Source organism: Phocoena sinus, chromosome 15 (genome assembly GCF_008692025.1).
Source record: "Phocoena sinus isolate mPhoSin1 chromosome 15, mPhoSin1.pri, whole genome shotgun sequence".
Taxonomy (NCBI): Eukaryota; Metazoa; Chordata; class Mammalia; order Artiodactyla; family Phocoenidae; genus Phocoena; species Phocoena sinus.
The window spans coordinates 66,207,144-66,226,185 of NC_045777.1; the positions used below are offsets into that span (position 1 = coordinate 66,207,144).

At 40.8% G+C, this 19,042-nt stretch overlaps 1 protein-coding gene across 1 annotated transcript in view; it reads right to left on the bottom strand.

Annotated features, from left to right (window-relative positions):
- The window catches only part of DNAH3 (dynein axonemal heavy chain 3), a 193,652-nt gene that overhangs the window by 171,541 nt on the left and 3,069 nt on the right, over positions 1-19,042 (bottom strand). Inside the window, exons 2-10 of the mRNA XM_032605510.1 lie at positions 17,643-17,747; positions 16,866-17,100; positions 14,017-14,089; positions 13,576-13,750; positions 11,564-11,753; positions 9,901-10,096; positions 5,736-5,861; positions 4,356-4,551; positions 2,472-2,651 (exon numbers count right to left, since the gene is read on the bottom strand). Of these exons, the coding sequence (XP_032461401.1) occupies positions 2,472-2,651; positions 4,356-4,551; positions 5,736-5,861; positions 9,901-10,096; positions 11,564-11,753; positions 13,576-13,750; positions 14,017-14,089; positions 16,866-17,100; positions 17,643-17,747 (1,476 nt within the window). The remainder of the gene's footprint in view (positions 1-2,471; positions 2,652-4,355; positions 4,552-5,735; positions 5,862-9,900; positions 10,097-11,563; positions 11,754-13,575; positions 13,751-14,016; positions 14,090-16,865; positions 17,101-17,642; positions 17,748-19,042) is intronic.

Consider the following 19,042-nt stretch of genomic DNA (forward strand, 5'->3'; position numbering starts at 1 on the left):
ATCTAGAGAATATTATTCTAAGTAAAGTAAGTCAGAAAGAGAGAGACAAATACCATATGATATCACTTATATGTGGAACCTAAAATATGACACAAGTGAACTTATTTACGAAATATAAACAGACTCACAGATGTAGAAAACAAACTTATGGTTACCAAAGGGCAATGGAGAGGGAGGGATAAATTTGGAATTTGGGATTAACAGATACACACTACTATATACAAAACAGATAAACAACAAGGACCCACTGTATAGCACAGGGAACTATATTCAATATCTTGTAATGCCCTATAATGGAAAAGAATCTGAAAAAGAATACATACACATATATGTATAACTGAATCATTTTGCTGTACACCTGAAACACTGTAAATCAACTATACTTCAATTAAAAATTTTTAAAAATACACCTGTAAAAAAATGTGGCTGCTTCTCTTATGCCCCACAGAGCAGTCTGTAAAACCGAGCCAAGAACAATAGTGTTCTTTCCAGGTAATTATTGTTACTATCTGCTTATCTCCATGGCTCTCTGATCCCAGACTTCTTGGTTTTGTCATTACCTTCAGTGCTTTCTCCTGTATACTTCTCCAACTTTGGCATTTCCCTGGCACTTTGAGTTAGAAAATTCTCCCATCAGGAGAGAGACTGACCAAAGCAACTCCATTCCATAGGGGGAATATATAATTATATATATATAATTTTACACATATATATATTTATATATATATAATGTGTTTTATATATCTATATAACGATTATGAAAGTAATGCATCCACTGCTAATGCTGTTTTAAATTCTGCTTATTGCACTTTCAATTTTATAAAATCCTTATCTCATCCAGCTTCCTTTTATTTATGTCTCTCATTCACCTCTTTTCATTTCAGTCAGTATTACAGATCCATGTTTTTCTCAGTTTTTTGCTAAGGCAAATATTTTCTAATATTTACTTTGGTTTCCTTGAGTAACTTTCTCACAAATATGCTTTCCTTTTGCACCTTGAGTACTACTTTCAAACATCTCATGCTGACGTTTTTTCCAACTTTTAAAATTCATCTTTAACCATAAATAAGACAGGACTGATAGGGGATGGGGTACTGTCTATCTGTTGCTGTTCTTAGATATTCTTCTTAGATATTCCACCTGAGGGACTATTCTTTTAAAATGTCACTACCCAGATCAGAGATAATACAGTGTGAGGGGTTCAGGGAGGCAGACTGTGCTATGGGCATCTCTAGATCGAGAATTCAGATCCGGGGCTGCTTTTTCTCATAGTCTAGTAGAATCATCAGCATTTACTTGGGCCTAGCTTTCAAACCTGCTACAAACTGTGACCTATGACTATGTCTTCTTGGCATTACAACCCACTGAATCTACTACCAGCCCCTGCCAGGCTGTTAGCAGCAGCAGCCACATAAGCCCTGGGCTCTCCCAGCCCAGCTGCTCACAGACACTGCTGATCAACAGCAGTGAAGGGGAACTTGAGTGGTATGTACTTTAACTGTCTCCAAGCCCCACACTTATCCTTCCAAATTACAGGGTCTTCTCTTTCATTTCCTTCCTAGGGATACTGATTGTAGGAGAGCTGCCCACGTTTCTTCCCCCTCTGAACATCCAGTTTTCCTGTTAGTTTGACTTGGTTTGGTTCAAAACCCCCAATTTAGAGTTCTCTGGTGAAATCAACTGGAACATGTGGCTTCACATGCTTCCCTACAAAGTCCAACTCTAATCATGAGCTCTTAGAACCCTCTAAGCACAGCGCTGCAAAGAGAAGAGTGCTTAAGAGCATCCAAGCATCATACATAATGCATGGGGAGGGAGGGAGAGGGAGGGATGGGGAGGGGAGAAACACCCCGCAAGTGCCTTCCCTATATGGGGCTGGACACCGGCCCTCTTGCCACACCAACCACCCAGAGGGGGCAGAAGATGGAATGCCAAAGAGTCACACTCATGTGGGTGATCCTGCCCAGTTCTAAAAGTCTGCTAATAACTGCCTGTAATCTGATAAGTAATGTCACCCTGGAAAGGAAACTTGGAAAAGGGCTTGGGCCAGGAAGGGAAGCTTTAATCTCTCCCCTAGAAGCCTACAGTGAGTTAAACAAACAAACAAATGGAAATTCAAGAACTAAATTAGATATAGTCTTATGAAAATTCTTGGCAAAGTACACGGCAATTGATCCATCATGAATTATTAACCCAAGATGGATATGGCTTGGGACACATCTGCCCTTTTGAGGTTGGCATCATGTGGGGAACTCTACTTTCTCACAAAGTAACTCTTAGTGTCCTTGTTAATGGGATGTGTGGACATTTCTTTAAGGCCCAAATCCTCTTTCTGGGAGTCAAGTGGGTGTACTCAGGATATATCTCCCAAAGTATCAATAAAACCCTACCTTGTACAAGCAGCCATTTTAACTATATTTTATTCAATATGTGAATAAAAATACAAATGAATAATTAAGTGAATACTATACCTTGGGAATCCCCCTAGAGTTCTTAATAATTTCCAAGAAAGAGTTGTGTATTAATTCCCAGCAGTCATCGAAAGATGGATTAAAGACAATAATGGGCTCATTGACTTCAAGCTTGATCATGATCAGCTGAGGTATAAAGAACTCCATCTCTCGGTAGGGCTCCTCGAAATCATTCCCATCCTTCAGGAGACATAAGATATGGAAATTATTATAAGATGGAACCTTCTAGAATCAAGAGAGTGAATCTTACCCATTTATAGTACTACATGGGCACCAGAAAAGGAAATGAAAGGTACCATGCACTGTTCATATTTAAAATAAGGGCAAAGTATGGCTTAGCCCACCTGAGTTCACCCTCTCCCCCTTCTTCAAAGCTTTGATTCAGTATGTTTACTTTGCTTGGAAATTCCTTTGTCAGTATTTCCAAATCCTCCCCATCCTTTAAATTCAGCTCAAAATCCCCTCCCCTGGGAAGCCTCCCTGTTCCCCAGCAAGAAATAATCTTCCACTTCTGAACTTCCATATTTCCACTTCCTTATGGTATTTTATCTTTCTCTCGTGAGATTTACATGCACATCTTCTCTACACTAAACTTAAGGGCAGGATCTGTCTCTGATCCATCTATGTCCTCCAAAATACCCAAAATATCATTTAGTACGTCGTAGGTGCTCAATAAAAATTTGTTGACTGAATCCACAAGTATAAATAGTTTATCTGTATACCTCACATGAAGTTGCTAATTAGCATATAGTATATTTTAGACACTAAAATTGTCAACCTTCCTGCAGTAGAAACATTGGTGTGGAGATACTTCTAATTCCCAACACAGGTTAGTAACACAAAATACCTTTCATCAACTACAGTGCCTAATGAAATTGGCATGGGGCAGCTGTAAAGTACTTGTCCAAGTAATTGATTCTAGAGATATCTGGATTGGTTTAAGGATTATTGATAAGCATTAGTTGAATGCCTACTATGTACCAAAGACCCATAAATTTCTTTCTTTAAGATATATGAAGACATTAGTTTTCCCTTTGTGTGGAATTCTAGAGTGAGACTTGTTCCCACATCTGAGTTTCTTCTGCTTAGCCAGCAGATGATTACAAGGACAGGTATAGATTAGTCCACTGTAGAGTGCTAACAATGCAGTCTAAATTCAACAGCGTTGGTTCTACGTTCTTTTGAGCAAAAGGGCAATTGTTCATTTTTACTCTATTTGTAAAAATGCTTAGAACTTAACCTTTTCTAACAGGCAATTTTAAATTTTATAGCTCTTTTTAAGATAAAATGGCACATAATATAAAATCCAAAAGAATATTCCTTGATCTCCCAGGTTATCTAAATTTAAGGGATGCTTTGAAAACCAGGACTTAGTGTTTTAGTTTTTATCTAGACTTCACTGAAGTAGTTTCATGAAAGAAGTTATTAGGTCAATAAAGCCTTTTGTTTTTAGAGGTACCCTTTCAAAGACTGAAGAACAAAAGCCAATATCTGCAATGAACACACACAACACTCCCTAAATATCAAGCCAAAAATTGATAACAAACCGTTTTCAACGCCTTCTTTTAATAGAGAGGATGAAAAAGTGACCACTCCCTCTACTGTAGGAGGTATGCGTTCCATTTTACTCAATCTTGCTTTAAATTTTCTTAATTTCTCTAGCTCTATAGATTTTTACCAATATAGTAGGAGGTAATTATCTCAGGAAAGGTTGCTGTGTGTTTAAATAAGTCATTTTTATAAGCTAATAATCACCTGATATGTGTTCAAATCAAGAATTTTACTTTTTGGCTTGGCTTACAGCTGAGGACCTTACATGACTGAATCCTGAGTCTATCTCAGTTGATTCCACTCCAAAGGGTCTACTGCTGGTCCCCTACATACCTTGTGTATCAAGAAAAAGGAAACGAGGTCCTTCAGAGACTTAATAACCAACTCCCTGAGCTGGAGTGACATGAAGGATGCAACAGAAGCAAAATATTCCTCAATGCGACGAGAGGAGCCATAGTCACTCTTGGGAGCAAAAAGGACCCACTGCTCCTTCTGGGAGACAAAAAGCTGGGCACAGGTGGGGATCCATCTGTAAAGAAAGCAGGGCGTCTAACTAAGAATCTCTTCCAAGCTCCAAGAAGTCCTCTCAGCCACGCCCCACTCCCCACAACAAAGCAGATGGCTCCTTTGCCGTTAAGCAGCTTTGCAAATTGGTACTTTCATATCCCTGGCCACTTCACCTGCCAACATCCCTTTCTGGGGAAGACAGTAATAAGATTTGGATTGAGAGGCTATTCTCCCATTAGCAGTACCCAAATGAACAGCCCTGCTGAAAGACGAAAGTGTCTATAGTTTCTTCATTATATTCAGAGATTGGGGTAAAGGGGTATAAGGAACTGGAATGTTCTCTCCAACTTCTCTCCCTGGCGGATGTCTGTTTTCTGATTGAGACTTTATAGGGGGAAAGAGAAAGAGGAGAAAAGGAAAGAAACTTGGGAGGAGAAACTCCAGTGTGGCAGTAGCTGCTCAGAAGTTGAGAGCAGAAAGCAGAAAACCGAAAGAAGAAATGGATGCCTCGTTGTTCCTTTCATCCTACTTCCCCCAATTTCTAATTCCCAGTGGGAACCACTGGCATTTGCACCCTATCACTTCTCTTTTCTGACTGCTAGAAAAGTACTACTCTAACAGTCAGAGAAGTACTGGTAATAGTCATAGTTGTAGATGTAATAATTATATTTAATAGCTACTACGTGCCAGCTATTGTATAAACATTTTCTCTGATAATAAAAACCCGTTGGTAGGTATTATCACCATCATCTCACATAAGGGAATTTCTCTGGCTCTGGACACAGTCCTGCATGCATTTGCAAAGGAAAAAAGAATTAAGTGACTAAAAACTCCCATCCGTGGAACCCTGCAGGTATTTATCTGGGCCACCTGAACACAAGTCATTTACATGCATTGTCCTGTAACCCAGCAAGGCCTACAGGATTTCAGAGGGAGGGAATGGAAGTGGTACTCTCATCGAGGAATGGTAATGAGAGAGTTTCAAAAAGGCAGAGGAAGACGAGGAGTGAGGGTCAAAGATCAGTGTACATGAGGAGGCACAGAGGCTGTCGGGGATGCAAACATGGGAGGAAGAGAACAGAGGAAGATGTCAGTGAGAAGTCAGCAAAATCTGTGCACCCCCCAGGTTGGATACGTTTTCACTTCACAGAGTTTTTGATCTTTATGATACTGTGATACAGCCCCATTCTGCGGCCAGATACTGACTTGTTGAGAAGAATTTGGCGTGCTTCCATGCAGTGTTTCTGGACGACATCCTGATATTCGTGGGGCTGCAGAGGTAATTTTCCCGCCAGTAATTCTGCTGTTCGAACAAACCTGAGGTCTTTAAATCTGCAGAAAGAGAGGGAAAAACTTCCTAAGCTAAGTAGATGCTTTATAACAAACTTTGTATGATGGGTTCAAAGGAAATATATTTTCATTTTTCAGTGAGAGGAGATATAAACAGATTAAAACGAATTATATCTGAAAAATCTGGGAGTCTGAGGAGGGAGTGGATAGTTCACAAGAACTCTTGCAAGGAGTAGATAAACTCAGCAGGTATTACTGAGCCTTCCTATGTGTCCTGCTCCGGGTAACCCATCTGGGGAGTGGGATTTTGACACTGACCTGGAATTTGGCTGGCTGGGAACTGGGATATCAAATGGACAAATCAAAGCTCTTTCCAACAGTGAAGACACAGAGGACAGGGCAAGCAAAGCACCACCTTCATGATCAAGTGGGTTCCACTCAATCCTTAATGTGGCCCCTGGGTGAGCTACTCAAAACAACTTGGAGGTCCACTTTGGTCTGAGCCCAGAAAACCCTATAGACCTGCCCCCGACAGCTGACAGGCTCACCGAGACACCCACAGCAACCCTGGCACAGTACCTTACATAGTACGGGTACTCAATAAATATTTGTTAAATGAACACATGAATCTCTTCCTGCCCTCTCTGATGATAATCTTACCTTCTATTTCTCTCAGATTAATGGAGGTTCTGCCCTTTACCACACTCCGCAAGGCCTTTTTTAGCTTACAGAGCCACCATTTCTCTTCCTGACACCTATTCATTCATTTATTAACCAGTCTTTTAAATCATCAGTGCCTACAACTTCCCAAACTAGATCTTTGCTCACTTTCTTAGCTTGCCTCAGTTCTCGTTTCTCATTTTCATCATCCACCGTAATGACCCATTAGGCACTTTCCCTCATCCTTCTAAAATCCCGCAGTCTACATTTCTATTCCTTTTTGGTGGAGGTGGTGAACTTAGTCTTCATCTTGTCTGGCCAGTCACAAAGCACTGCTAGGGGAGAGCAGAATTTGAGGACCTCACTCTCCACACACTTTGATATCCAACTCCAGCATGGCCCTGGTCACAACCTGATAACTATGTTACTCATCTTTAGTTCAATCCTAAAAAACTTCCCACAATGGCCAGAAAAATCTACTCTTTCTTCAGATCACGACCCTCATTCTGGCCCCTAAACCCCTCACCCTTCACTGATCACTAGGTGACCTCTTAAAATGTTTAAAGCTAAATGCTGCAGGTCATATAAGAATATTTTTCTGTAGCATTTCCTTAACAAATCTTTCTCCTTGATGATTTTTTGGTTCAGCTGACAAAAACCTACATGATTTTGGTTCACTTTTGTGCCTTTGTTGCCTATATAATCTTCTTCAGGGAACCATGAAAAGCAAGTGATAAGAATCCTTCTTATAGTAGAAGCTATATGTTCAATAATTTGTCATCTTCACTATATGATCAAATTAAATTCACGTGTACATCCTCTTGGTACTGAACTTCTGGCAATTTTACCAGCCCTGTGACTGACTTTCTTGTTAATTTCTAGGTTAATTTATTTTTTGAGGCCATAAACATGCTTGTAGTTAAAGCAGTATCTTCATTTATTGAACAACTACTGGATGCCAAGCACTGTTCTAAGCACTTCACCCAACAACCCCATGAGGGAAGTGTTGTTATAATTCTCATTTTGCATATAAAGAAACAGGGGTCCAGAAAGATTAACTTCCCCAAATCACACAGTTCATCAGGGACAGAGCAAGAACCAGAACCTAGGCTGTCTGGTTTCAGAGCCCACTCTATAAATTATTACTCTTCTATAAATTATTATTATATACTTCTGCCTCATTAAAAAATTACTTTTTTCCCCCAATGTCCTTACTAGCACCTCTAATGCCTTAGAAAACTGAATTCAGTTCAAAGAAGGAATGTGTTTATTTCTTATCATTGGTGGGCTCTGTCCTAGGTTGACCTCACCTGCAATTCCTTTTTAAAATATAGGTAAAACTAAGAATGTGGAAAAACAAGTAAGTTATCCAAGTAACGAGGCTCTCCAAAGACTAAACACATTCACAGTTATAGATCCTCCCCAAACAAAATATTTGGGCTACTGATTAAGTTCACCCAATCAAAATTACATAAACCTACCGGCCTCTAATTTTTCTAATAAAAAACCCAGATGGTGGCAGCTCATCATTTCATTAGCCTGCCTTTGGTGAACTCTGGTGGCCTCATTCTCCCACCAGGATTCACACCCCTTCTTGAGGGGTTCATAAAAAATATCAGTCTTTCTTCCTAGCAATTGATGAATGGATATAACAAAATGTGGTATAGCCATAAAATGGAATATTATTCAGCCACAGAAAGGAATGAAGTACTGATACATGCTTCAATATGGATGAATCTTGAAAACATGATGCTAAGTGAAAGCAGCCAGACATGAAAGGCCACATATTGTATGATTCCACTTATATGAAATATCCAAAATAGGCAAATCCATGGAGACAGAAAGCAGATTAATATTGCCAGGGGCTGAGTCAAAGGGAGAAGAGAGGGTGACTGCTAATGGGTACAGGGTTTCTTTCAGGGATAATGAAAATATTCCCAATATTTTCAGGAAAGTTGCACAAATCTGTGAGTATACTCAAAATTACTGTATTGTACACTTCAAAAGGGTGAATTTTAAAGTATGTGAAAAACAATTTAGAAAAATGAAAGAGAAAAAAAAGTGGCTCCTGCCTCCTCTGGACTTCTACCAATACCTGTCGCAAACTTAGTCACTGATGAATATAACTGAGACTACTGTTTGCCAACCCTGTGCTGGCCCTGAGTTACATAAAGGAATAACCTCAAAAAACTAAAAATATACATATAGAGTTGCCATATGATCTAGCAATCCCACTCCTGGGCATGTATCCAGACAAAACTATAATTTGAAAAGGTATATGCACCCCTATGTTCACAGCAGCACTATTTACAATGGCCAAGATATGGAAACAAGCTAAATGTCCACTGACAGATGAATGGATAAAGAAGATGTGGTACACACACACACACACACACACACACACACACACAATGGAATATTACTCTCATAAAAAAGAATGAAATAATGCCTTTTGCAGCAACATGGATGGAACTAGAGATTATCATACTAAGTGAAGTAAGTCAGACAGAGAAAGACAAATATCAGATGATATCACTTATATGTGGAATCTAAAATATGACACAAATGAACTTATCTATGAAACAGAAACAGACTCACAGACATAGAGAACAGACTTGTGGTTGCCAAGGGGGAGGGAGAGTGGGAGAGGGACAGAGTGGGAGTTTGGGGTTGGTGGATGCAAACTATTATATGTAGAATGGATGAACAACAGGGTCCTACTATATAGCACAGGGAACTATGTTAGATAAACCTGTAATAAACCATAATGGAAAAGAATATGAAAAAGAATATATACGTGTGTGACCGAATTCCTTTGCCATACAGTAGAAATTAACACAACGTTGTAGATCAACTATACTTCAATAAAATAAATTCTAAAAAAGAATTTGGAAAGGAAATAAACAAAAAGACTCAAGCCCCCATACATTTCATAGGCTAGAGAGAGTCAAAGTCGTAAACATATAATTATCATTCAGTGTGACACATTTCATAATGGAGGTCTAATTAACACCTACTGGATACTTACATCAGGCACTATTCTAAGTACTTTGCATGTATTAAATTATTTATCCCTCCTACCAACACTATGAAGTAGGAAGTCTTATTATCCCAAATTTAGAGATAAGGATGTTACTTATGAAGCAGCACAGTTAGAGGCGGACCTGAGTAGGCTGGCTCCATGTGAGTGCTCTTAACCAGTATGCTCCAGTGCCTACAGACAGGCACTGGGTGCTGTGAAGGCACAAAGGAGGGCCACTTAGCCCTGCGTGGAGAGTTGTCACTTGCTGTTCATACTGCACTTTGGGTCTGGGATGTTTGTCATTTTACTTCAAGGGCAAGGCTACTCCCACATAAGATGATCTCTTATGTGTGAAAGCAATCAAGAAAGGGAAGAAAAGGGACAGGAAGCACTTCTTACTCGGTAACCCACAGCTGTTTCAGGCTGAGCATCATGGGGTTCACTGTGTGCAGATGGTCCTCGTTCCACTTCTTGGCATTCCTGTAGACACTGTGCCAGGGCACAGGGGCCCGGATCACTCTTTGAGGAAATGCTCGGGGGATGCTCTCGATGAAGAGTCTTTTCCTCTCCATTGGATCCATGAGGATGTAATCAACTATAACCAACAGGGCAAACGCTTGTTATTAAGCAGGGACCTTGAACACTCTGTGCTCTTAGCATCAACACTTTAAAGGTAAATGTGCCTCTGTCCATTTACACTTGGAAATGCTCCCTCATTTACAAGGTCAGTGGTAATCTCCTGGGTATAACTAAATTGGGTAGGTTCCACTCTGTTGGTATGTGAGATATTTCAGGGAAAGAGGAATATAACTTTACAGTCTGGAGTACTTCGAATCTGGAGTTGAGTCCTGTTAGGATATCTAGCATTATGCGTATCAGTGAATTAGTATTTGCTGATACCTCATTACTCATTAACTGATTTCTCACACCAAGATAGTTACATAAAAAATAAACACAATGGATGACATCAGATACCTATGAATGGAAATTTAGAGGCCAAATATTTCACGTGCTAAGGATTGGCAAAAGCCTCACAGAGGAAGTACCATTTAAGCTGGGTCATAAAGAATGAGTAGGATTTTGTCTGAAGGATAAGAAGTGTAGTTCCATGACTTTTGTATAATATACTCAAGGTGCTGTGAGTCATTCTGTGGCAGAAATAACAGGTACAAGTGGTAGAGTTCAAGGTGGTAAGACTGGAGAAGTAGGTTGAGGCTGAAATTTGAAGGGCTTTACATGTTTATCCTTATAAGTTTGGTTCTAGCCTATAGCAGACAAGGCGCCATTACACTGACACCATTAGAAGGTTAATTAAGAAATTAAAAATAACAATTTGGTAAGTATAGCTGTGTTCCAGATAAAATGCGAAGTTGGGGAACTAATATGATCACCTCTCCCCTTTGATGTGTTTCTCACATTATTCACCATCATCAAACATTTCCCAATGACCTACTGTGTGCACAAGACATGGGGCTAAATATGAAGGGGAGGGAGGATTGATGATACATCAGCTAATGTCTAATAAGAGAGCTGAGACCCATAAGAAAGACAATGCCAGTGTTAAATAACCATAGAGAAACAGTGGCACGGGAGAAGTTCCAAAGTGGGATGAGTTGAAAGTAGAAACAAGAAGTGCTACGAATGCAGAGGATGGATTCATCACTGAGGGTTGCAGAGATCAAAATACTTGAGGGAAGAGGCAGGTCTTGAACTAGATTTTAAATGTGAGTAGGCCCCTACTTCTTAGTGTTGCTACTTAGAGCAAGTAGCACCTGAGTAGCACCTGCATCACCTGGGAGCTTGTTAGAAGTGCAGAATCTTGGGCCTCTCCCAAACTCTACTGAATCAGAAACTACACTTTAACAAGATCTTTAGGTTAGATGCACATTAAAGTGTGGTAAGTACTGGTGTGGACATGTGTGATGGTGGCGGGGAGCATTTGGATGAAAAGTTAAACAATGTTTTTGGCATTTTCAGAGTAACCAGGGTGAAGGACTGACAGTGAGAGGAAAGAAGGTACCCTCCACATAGGAACCCCTGTCCCATTTATGCCCAGCCTTACCAATGCTTTTCATGAGGCTACTGTAATAGTCATTTTCCTTCTCCTCCACAAGGACAGTCATCAGGGGTTCCAGGAAGGGACTTGTCAGCAGTGTGTTAGAAATCAGCTTTGAAATCCGAACCATCACTTCATCCTCCTCAGGGGCAATCATGTCTTTTTGGACTCCATTGGTCAAATAGTAATAGTATCTCTTCCGTAAACAAACCACCAACAAGAAAATGATCATGATCAATTGGCTAACTGTGCCCACTTGCCCACATCTGTCAGCCACCAAGGGACCCTGTTCATACAGCACCTATCTCCATCCTTCACTCGCTCCTGGGCCTGTGACTTCACACTCATTGCAATACATCATTGGCGAGTATTCCCCATGACTCTGGAGGAGTCAAACAAAGCCAGAGAGATCTCAGTGTGGTATAAGGAAGGACTTGTCAAACGCCATGCAGATAGGAACAGTGGAAGGAGGACTGAGGCCAGGGATGGAGGTGGCATTATCTGGTGAGCTTTAAGAAGAGGAATGACAAGCTCCTCAAGTGGACTCAAATAATTCACCCTCCTCAACAACAATGCTCCTATACAAAGAAAGCACTTGATCCTGTGGCTTGTAGCTGTCCGTGGGGAAAAACCCCCAAGCCTGAGTGAGACTTAGGAGTTAGCCCTTCTAATCCAACCATGGGACTTTTGAGTTTAGAAAAGCCACACAAACATAGGAACTGAACAAAAATGCCCAGTGGGACCTGGTGACGTTAGGAAGTTTGGTTTATTTAGGGCTTGCGTCTAAGCTGCTAGATGGCTGAGTGGCTCTGGAAATGAATAATTTCAGATGGATAAGAAGCACAAAGTATAGGAAAGGGTTTGAAATCAGATTTGACCTTCAGTGCCAATTGTCTGTGGTCAGAAGAGGCTGAGCTTACATCTCTTCAACCTTAATACAGGACAAATTCCAAACTTCCCTCATTATAAGAACTGCGTGGGGTGAGGAGAGAGGCTCCTGTTAAATGCAGATTCATAGGCCCCCTGCTAGGGCATTTGGGATTTGTTAACAAGCATCCCAGGTGATTCTTATTTTCAGGCAAGTTTGAGAAATGCTGTGTAGCTCCTAAGAGCACAGAGATGTCAGTATCAGCCAGACCTGGTCTAAGTTCTAGTTTTGCCTCTTACTGACTGTATAACCTTGAGCAAGTTACTTAATCAGTCCCCACCCCAATTTCCACAACTGGACAATAGGAATAACCATAGTCCCTAGGTCTTGAATGGGGTCAAGCATCTAGAGGGTTTAGCATGGAATTTTGCTAATAGCACATGCTCAGTTACTATGGGTTTTTATTATTAATCATTTTACTATACACTATAAATTCGCAAGCTATTTGTTCTTTTAAGACAGGGGTTGGAAGCTCAAAAGTCCACCTGGGACCAAGCAGGTAATATTACTAACTGAAAGTTGGCTGTACATAAGAAAGTAATAAGGAATTGTGGAGACTGACAAACCAGAGAACGTATTTCTCATCTAAAGGAAGTGGCTACTGTTCTGCTTCAAATATTTTAATTTTTTCAAGAGAGGTTAGAAATCTAGCTTATGTGAGATTTCCTCTATTTTCAAAACACATCTATAGGCCAAATTCAGCTTATGGTAGGATTGCCGGATAAAATGCAGGATGCACTGGGATATACTTATACTAAAATATTATTCATTGTTTATCTGAAATTCAAATTTAACTGGTGTCTTGTTTTTTGTTTTATTTTTGTTTTTCAAAATCTGGCAACCCCAGCCTATGGGTCACCATTCTGCAACCTACATTCTACGAGGACCCAAAGGCACGGATTTCTAAGACTTACTAGAGCAGAGAATTCAGGCATGCACACCTTCATTCAGTAGTCTGTCATGGGGTCTGGGCTTCAGTATTTTTAAAAAATTCCCTAGGTGACTCTGCTGTTTTTCTCCAGTTTAGAATCACTGAGATGCCAAGAGTAATACTTAGCAAATTGAGAGAAAGGAGGCAATAAGAATGTACCTCCAAGTCTGATTCAGTTGGTTTGGTTTCTTGACTTTCTATTTCCATCTCCTGCTGTAACATCACATCAATCTGTTCTTCTGGACTCATTGGTCTGCTTCCTGGGAGGGTCAAAGATGTCACCACCTCCGTCCTCATAGGTAAGGAGGTTGAGGTGCTGCAGGCCAACCTCGTCCTGAAAAGTAGACACAAGCTCAGTCCTTGGTTCCATGAACACCTCATAGGTTTGTTAGCATTGGTTTTGCTTAGTTGGCTAATTTATTTTTATTTAGAGCCTCAAAAAATTGGATTAAGAGGACTGTTGGGGAAAAAATACATGAGTAACTAGGTATCCAGGAATGCTTTAAAGTCAAGAAGCAGAGCATGGCTTTCAAGAGGCCACAGCCTTCTTCGGTTCAGCCCAGTGTCCTGCAATCCCCTGTGCCCATAGGGATACCTTACCCAGTGAGATCCTCTTTGTCTTTGGGGGAGAACTTCATTTTCTTCTTGTTAGGCTCTGATGAGCTTTTATTTGCTAGAACAGTAGAGAAGAAAGACATCAGTGATGAGCAGTGGCCTTGGGCGGTCCTCTGTCCACAGGGATGCCAGTCTCAGGGTAGCGCAGGAGAACACTAAGCGGGGTGGACTTGGTGTGGTGGGATGACGCAGGTGATGTGGGCCCTGTACCACTAATTACCTGTGTGACCCTGAAGAACTGCCCATCACTCCAAGCCTCAGCTTCCCCAACTGTGAAATGCGGATGAGCATACCTTCTGTTATCCCATACATTGGACAAGTATTAATAATTGCTCAATTCACTCCCCAATCCTATATGCTCTATTTTCTAAACATCAGGTGTATTACTGCTTAATATTTTTCTTTAAATAGATTCAGACTTTTAAATCTAATATATTTATTTTAAAGGAAATATTATGATTATCACAAGTAGAAAAACCAGTATCATTTGCAATAAATATAATTATTGCAAATAGAAAAACTGATGTCATTTGTAATAAACAGAAGGTATTGCAATAAATATCATTTGTGATAAATAAATTCAACAAGTAATATAAAACTCCACTATTAAACTTTAACTGGATACTTGCTTAAGATTCTAGCCTAAGGAAACTAACATGTCATAGAGACATGTTAAAGACATACTAATATGAATTTGACATTTTGAGGGAATCAGAGGATTGAAGACTCTTGGTTAAGATGTATTTTGAGTTTATACTTTAATTTCCTCAACCTACTCCAAATATAACAATAATAGAAAAAATATTCTTTAAAATTAAAAAGACAGTGCATTGTTCGAAAAGATGCTCTTCTGTGTGGACTAAAAATAAACACATTGTGAACTAAAAGTCTTAAACTTGGCTTCTGGCTCCAGAAGCAGGCAGAAGTAGTTAGGTGTTTGATACTTGGGGGGAATAACAGAACCCAAAACATACCATGATTGTGGGGACTGCAGGTAGGCTCACAGCATGAAGCCAGGGCTGCCCTACCCAAGACACGCCGAAAAGACAGCAACACTGTCATGCAGATAAAGCACTTGTTATCCTCAATTCACATGGTGGCCACAGAGAGCAAAGGCAGGCTGGTAATATCTAGGCCAAGCCTAACATTGCCTCAGGGACCAGATCTACAATCCCCAAACATCACCTTAGGACAGGAGTCCTAAGCCACCAATATAAGATCTGGTACTAATTTGGGGTCCAAGATGCCAGATGAAGGCATAAGGGAAAAAGGCAAGATTTTAAAAGGTATGTCAAAAGAATACACTGTTTGAGTACATTTATATGTGAGAGCAACCAAAACTAACCTATGGTGACAGAAATCAGAAAGTGGTTACCCTGGGGTGGGATGGTATTGGGTAGAGGAAGGAACTGATGGGAAAGGAGCACAAGGGAACTTTCTCTAGTGATGGAAATACCCTATATCTTATTTGGGTGGTGGCTATATGGTGTAAACAATTGTCAAAACTCATTGAACTGAACACTTAAGATCTGTGCATTTTATTGGATGTGAATTATACCTCAACCAACGGGGAATGCATGTAGCAAGAAAGGGAAAAACTCTCAATATAAGTCTGCAAACTAAAATCCCATAACACATGAGAAAAACCAATACTAAGAAAGATAGCAAATAAACTCAAAAATTGAGGGACATATTTACAAAATGGAAATGATACAGCAATACTAATAATTCTCTAAAATAAATGTTTAAGATCCTCCAAGTGATTGATATTGGAAGGGCTATGTCCATGAGAATAGAATAATAAATTGGCAAGTGTGGTCCTCACAAATAGAACCAATTAGGAAATCTGAAAATAAAAAGATACTGTCATTAAAACAAAACCCATTCATTAGACACGTTAAACTCAAGACTGAACATAGTTGAAGAGCAAATTAGTGAGCTGGAAGATATATTTGAGGAATTCACCGAGACACAGCAGAGAGGATAAAGAAAACCATGATAATGAGTTTGAGACAGCAGGCAGATTGAAAGTCTCCAACACACCTCTAACAAGAACTACTAAAGGATATCCTTAAGCAGATATAGGTGTACCCAGTGGGACTAAACAAATTAATACATAATAAGTACTGTGGTAAGCAGCTTCCAAGATGGTCCCCAAGGATCCTCACTTCTTGGAATCATGCCCTTGTGTAATCCTCTTAAGTGTGGGCGGGACCTACCAACTCACTTCTAACAAAAAGAAAATGGCAAAAGTGATAGGATGTCACTTCCAAATTTAAGTTCCAAAAAGACGGTGGTTTCTATCTTGCTGGCTCTCTTCTCTCTCTTGCTCTCTCTCTCGTTCCCTCTAAGGGAAGCCAGAAGCCATATTTGTGAACTGCACTATGGATAGGCCCATATGGTAAGAAACTGATGTTTATGGCCAGCAGGCAGTGGAGGATGTGAGTGAGACTGGAAGAGGATCCTTCCCTAGTTGCCTTTCGATGACTGTGGCCCTGGCTGACACCTTGATTGTACACTTGTGAGAGATTCTGAGCCAGTTAAGCCATGCCCAGATTCCTGACAGAAACTGTAAGATAACAAATGGTAGTTGTTTTAAACTATTAAGTTTGGGGGCAACTTGTTATGCAGCAATCAACAAGAAGCACATGGAGCAGTGCTTGGTGTATGGTAAATGTCATGCTAGCCATTACAATCATTCCCATTTTAGAGACGAGGAGACTGAGGCTCCATGAGGTTACCCAAAGTAAGCTGCAGCAAAAGGTGGAGCCAGGACTAAAACCCAGGATTAGAAATCTCACTCCAAAGCCCTATTCTGAGTGGGTATGACACACAGCCAGAAATACCTAATGGCAGCCCCTGAACAATCTTCTCCCTGGGGACACTGATGGTGACGGGCTGGTAGACCTTCAGCAGGTCCTTCAGCTTCAGGTCCCGGGCCATCAAGGAGTAGTTGTTGGCAATGGAGTTGCTGGGTCCACAGTGGTGGTGCTGCTCTTTGAAGGGTGCAGCCAGGGTCCATGATGTGCGTTGCATCAAGGGTGGGTAAAAGCTGTGCGACATGACTGTCTACAAGGGAAGAAATGCAGAGTGACACATGATGAGGGACATCACTCAGGGGGCCTGGGCTCCTTAGGGCCAGGCTCCACTCACACTGAGACTCATGGCATCCCACATGCCTTACACGGTGGCTCTACCTTCTGCACACTGAGTGCAAATACTTTCGGAATGGACACCAACTGTACTTCTCTGACCATTGTGAGCATGATTTCTGATGACAAGGATGACAGCTTGCTTTCAATATTCAGTAAATTTGTGATCAGATAATTTACATCTACTGTCTTTATTGCTATGGACGTGGCTATAAGGTAGAAATAACTGTTCTCAATTTACAGCTGAATATGGAGAAGTTCAGAGAGTTTAAATAATGCAGCAGGTAAGTGAGAAGGCCAGATTCTAACTCACCTTTGTGTTACTGCATAGCTTTCTCCCATGGTGCTGTAGCCTCTTCCAGTGGCAAAAATGACCAAGGCCTCTAATGCCACTTGTCAAGTCTGACTGTTTGCCCCCAAACTAGTACCAGCAGAAGAGTAGCAGCCAGGTGAACATACCTGATAGAGTTCAGATGGTTCCTCGTTAGCAGAAGCAGGCAGAGGAGGCAACTCTGGCCGCATCTGGGAGTGGCTCATGTGATGTATCGAGTCACTTTTGTGGATCTGTGGGAAACAGACACAAAGCCACTCTTCAGGAATTAGGAAAGATTTCCAAGCTTCTGAGGTTGATAAGGAGTAAAAAGGTCCTCAGGAAAGGTTTTAGGCACAAAGTTCTGCCCTTCTCACCCCTATCCACTGTGTAGGTTTCATTTCTTAATTGTTAATGTCTCTCCTCTAGCATCTCCTCCTTGGCTACACTTCAGTGAGCAAATTCAGATATTTTTTTTTTCCCCCTGGGAAGAGCCCAAATCTGAGGGCACCTCCAGGTACCCTACCCTGGGTTGTAATTGAAAGGGTTGACTTTAAAAAATTGACTCTTGCATTTCACATTGGCAAAATTCCAAATAGAAATTTGCTTATGCAGTGACATAAGTAACTCTGTGCTTCTGTGGAAAGAAAAAGTATCATTTAAAGAGTGTGGGCATGTAGGTCCACCATGCCATTCAGTGAGTGTATACTTGAGTGAGCCTCAGACAGAGGTGAACCTGTGGCCCCCACTGCCACTCTCAGTTCCCGGTGCCTTTTCACCTCAGAGCTGAAGGTGATTTCAGTGTTGAGCAATGCTGTGTTTCTGTCCTACACCCAGCCACTATAAGCAAGACAACTACTCCATCTGGGGCTGTGATGGAGGAAAACTTCTGGGCTGGACTTACTGAGAGGTGTTGCTATACAGCACTTTAAAGATGGTTTAATGAATCTGCAAGTATAATTTTGGCTCTTTGTGATTTTTCACCTGAGGCAATGACTGTGTAAGATGAGACATTATTGGACAGATTTGATTTATTTGGGTCAGCAAATTAAGTCATGCAGGGTAACTGAAGGTAGAGATGTAGGGGGTATATGAATCAGATATTAGCCATCCCATGCCCCAACCAATCCCTCACTGATGACTCAATCTCATAAAATAATAACATTAACAACAATTACATCTGCCATCATTCTAAATATGATGTGCCAGGCACTTATGAGATTTTTTTATACCCATGTTCTAGCTGAAACCAAGGCTCACAGAGGATAGGTAACACATATGAGCCACACAGAGGTGCTTTTATTTCTTTAAAGATTTTTTTAAAGATTTTTTTTGATGTGGACCATTTTTAAACTCTTTACTGAATTTGTTACAATATTGCTTCCGTTTTATGTTTTGGTTTTTTGGCCATGAGCCACGTGGGATCTTAGCTCCCCGACCAGGGATTGAACCTGCACCCCCTGCATTGGAAGGCGAAGTCTTAACCACTGGACCGCCAGGGAAGTCCCCAGAGGTGCTTTTAAATACACATCACTCAGCATCCCAACAC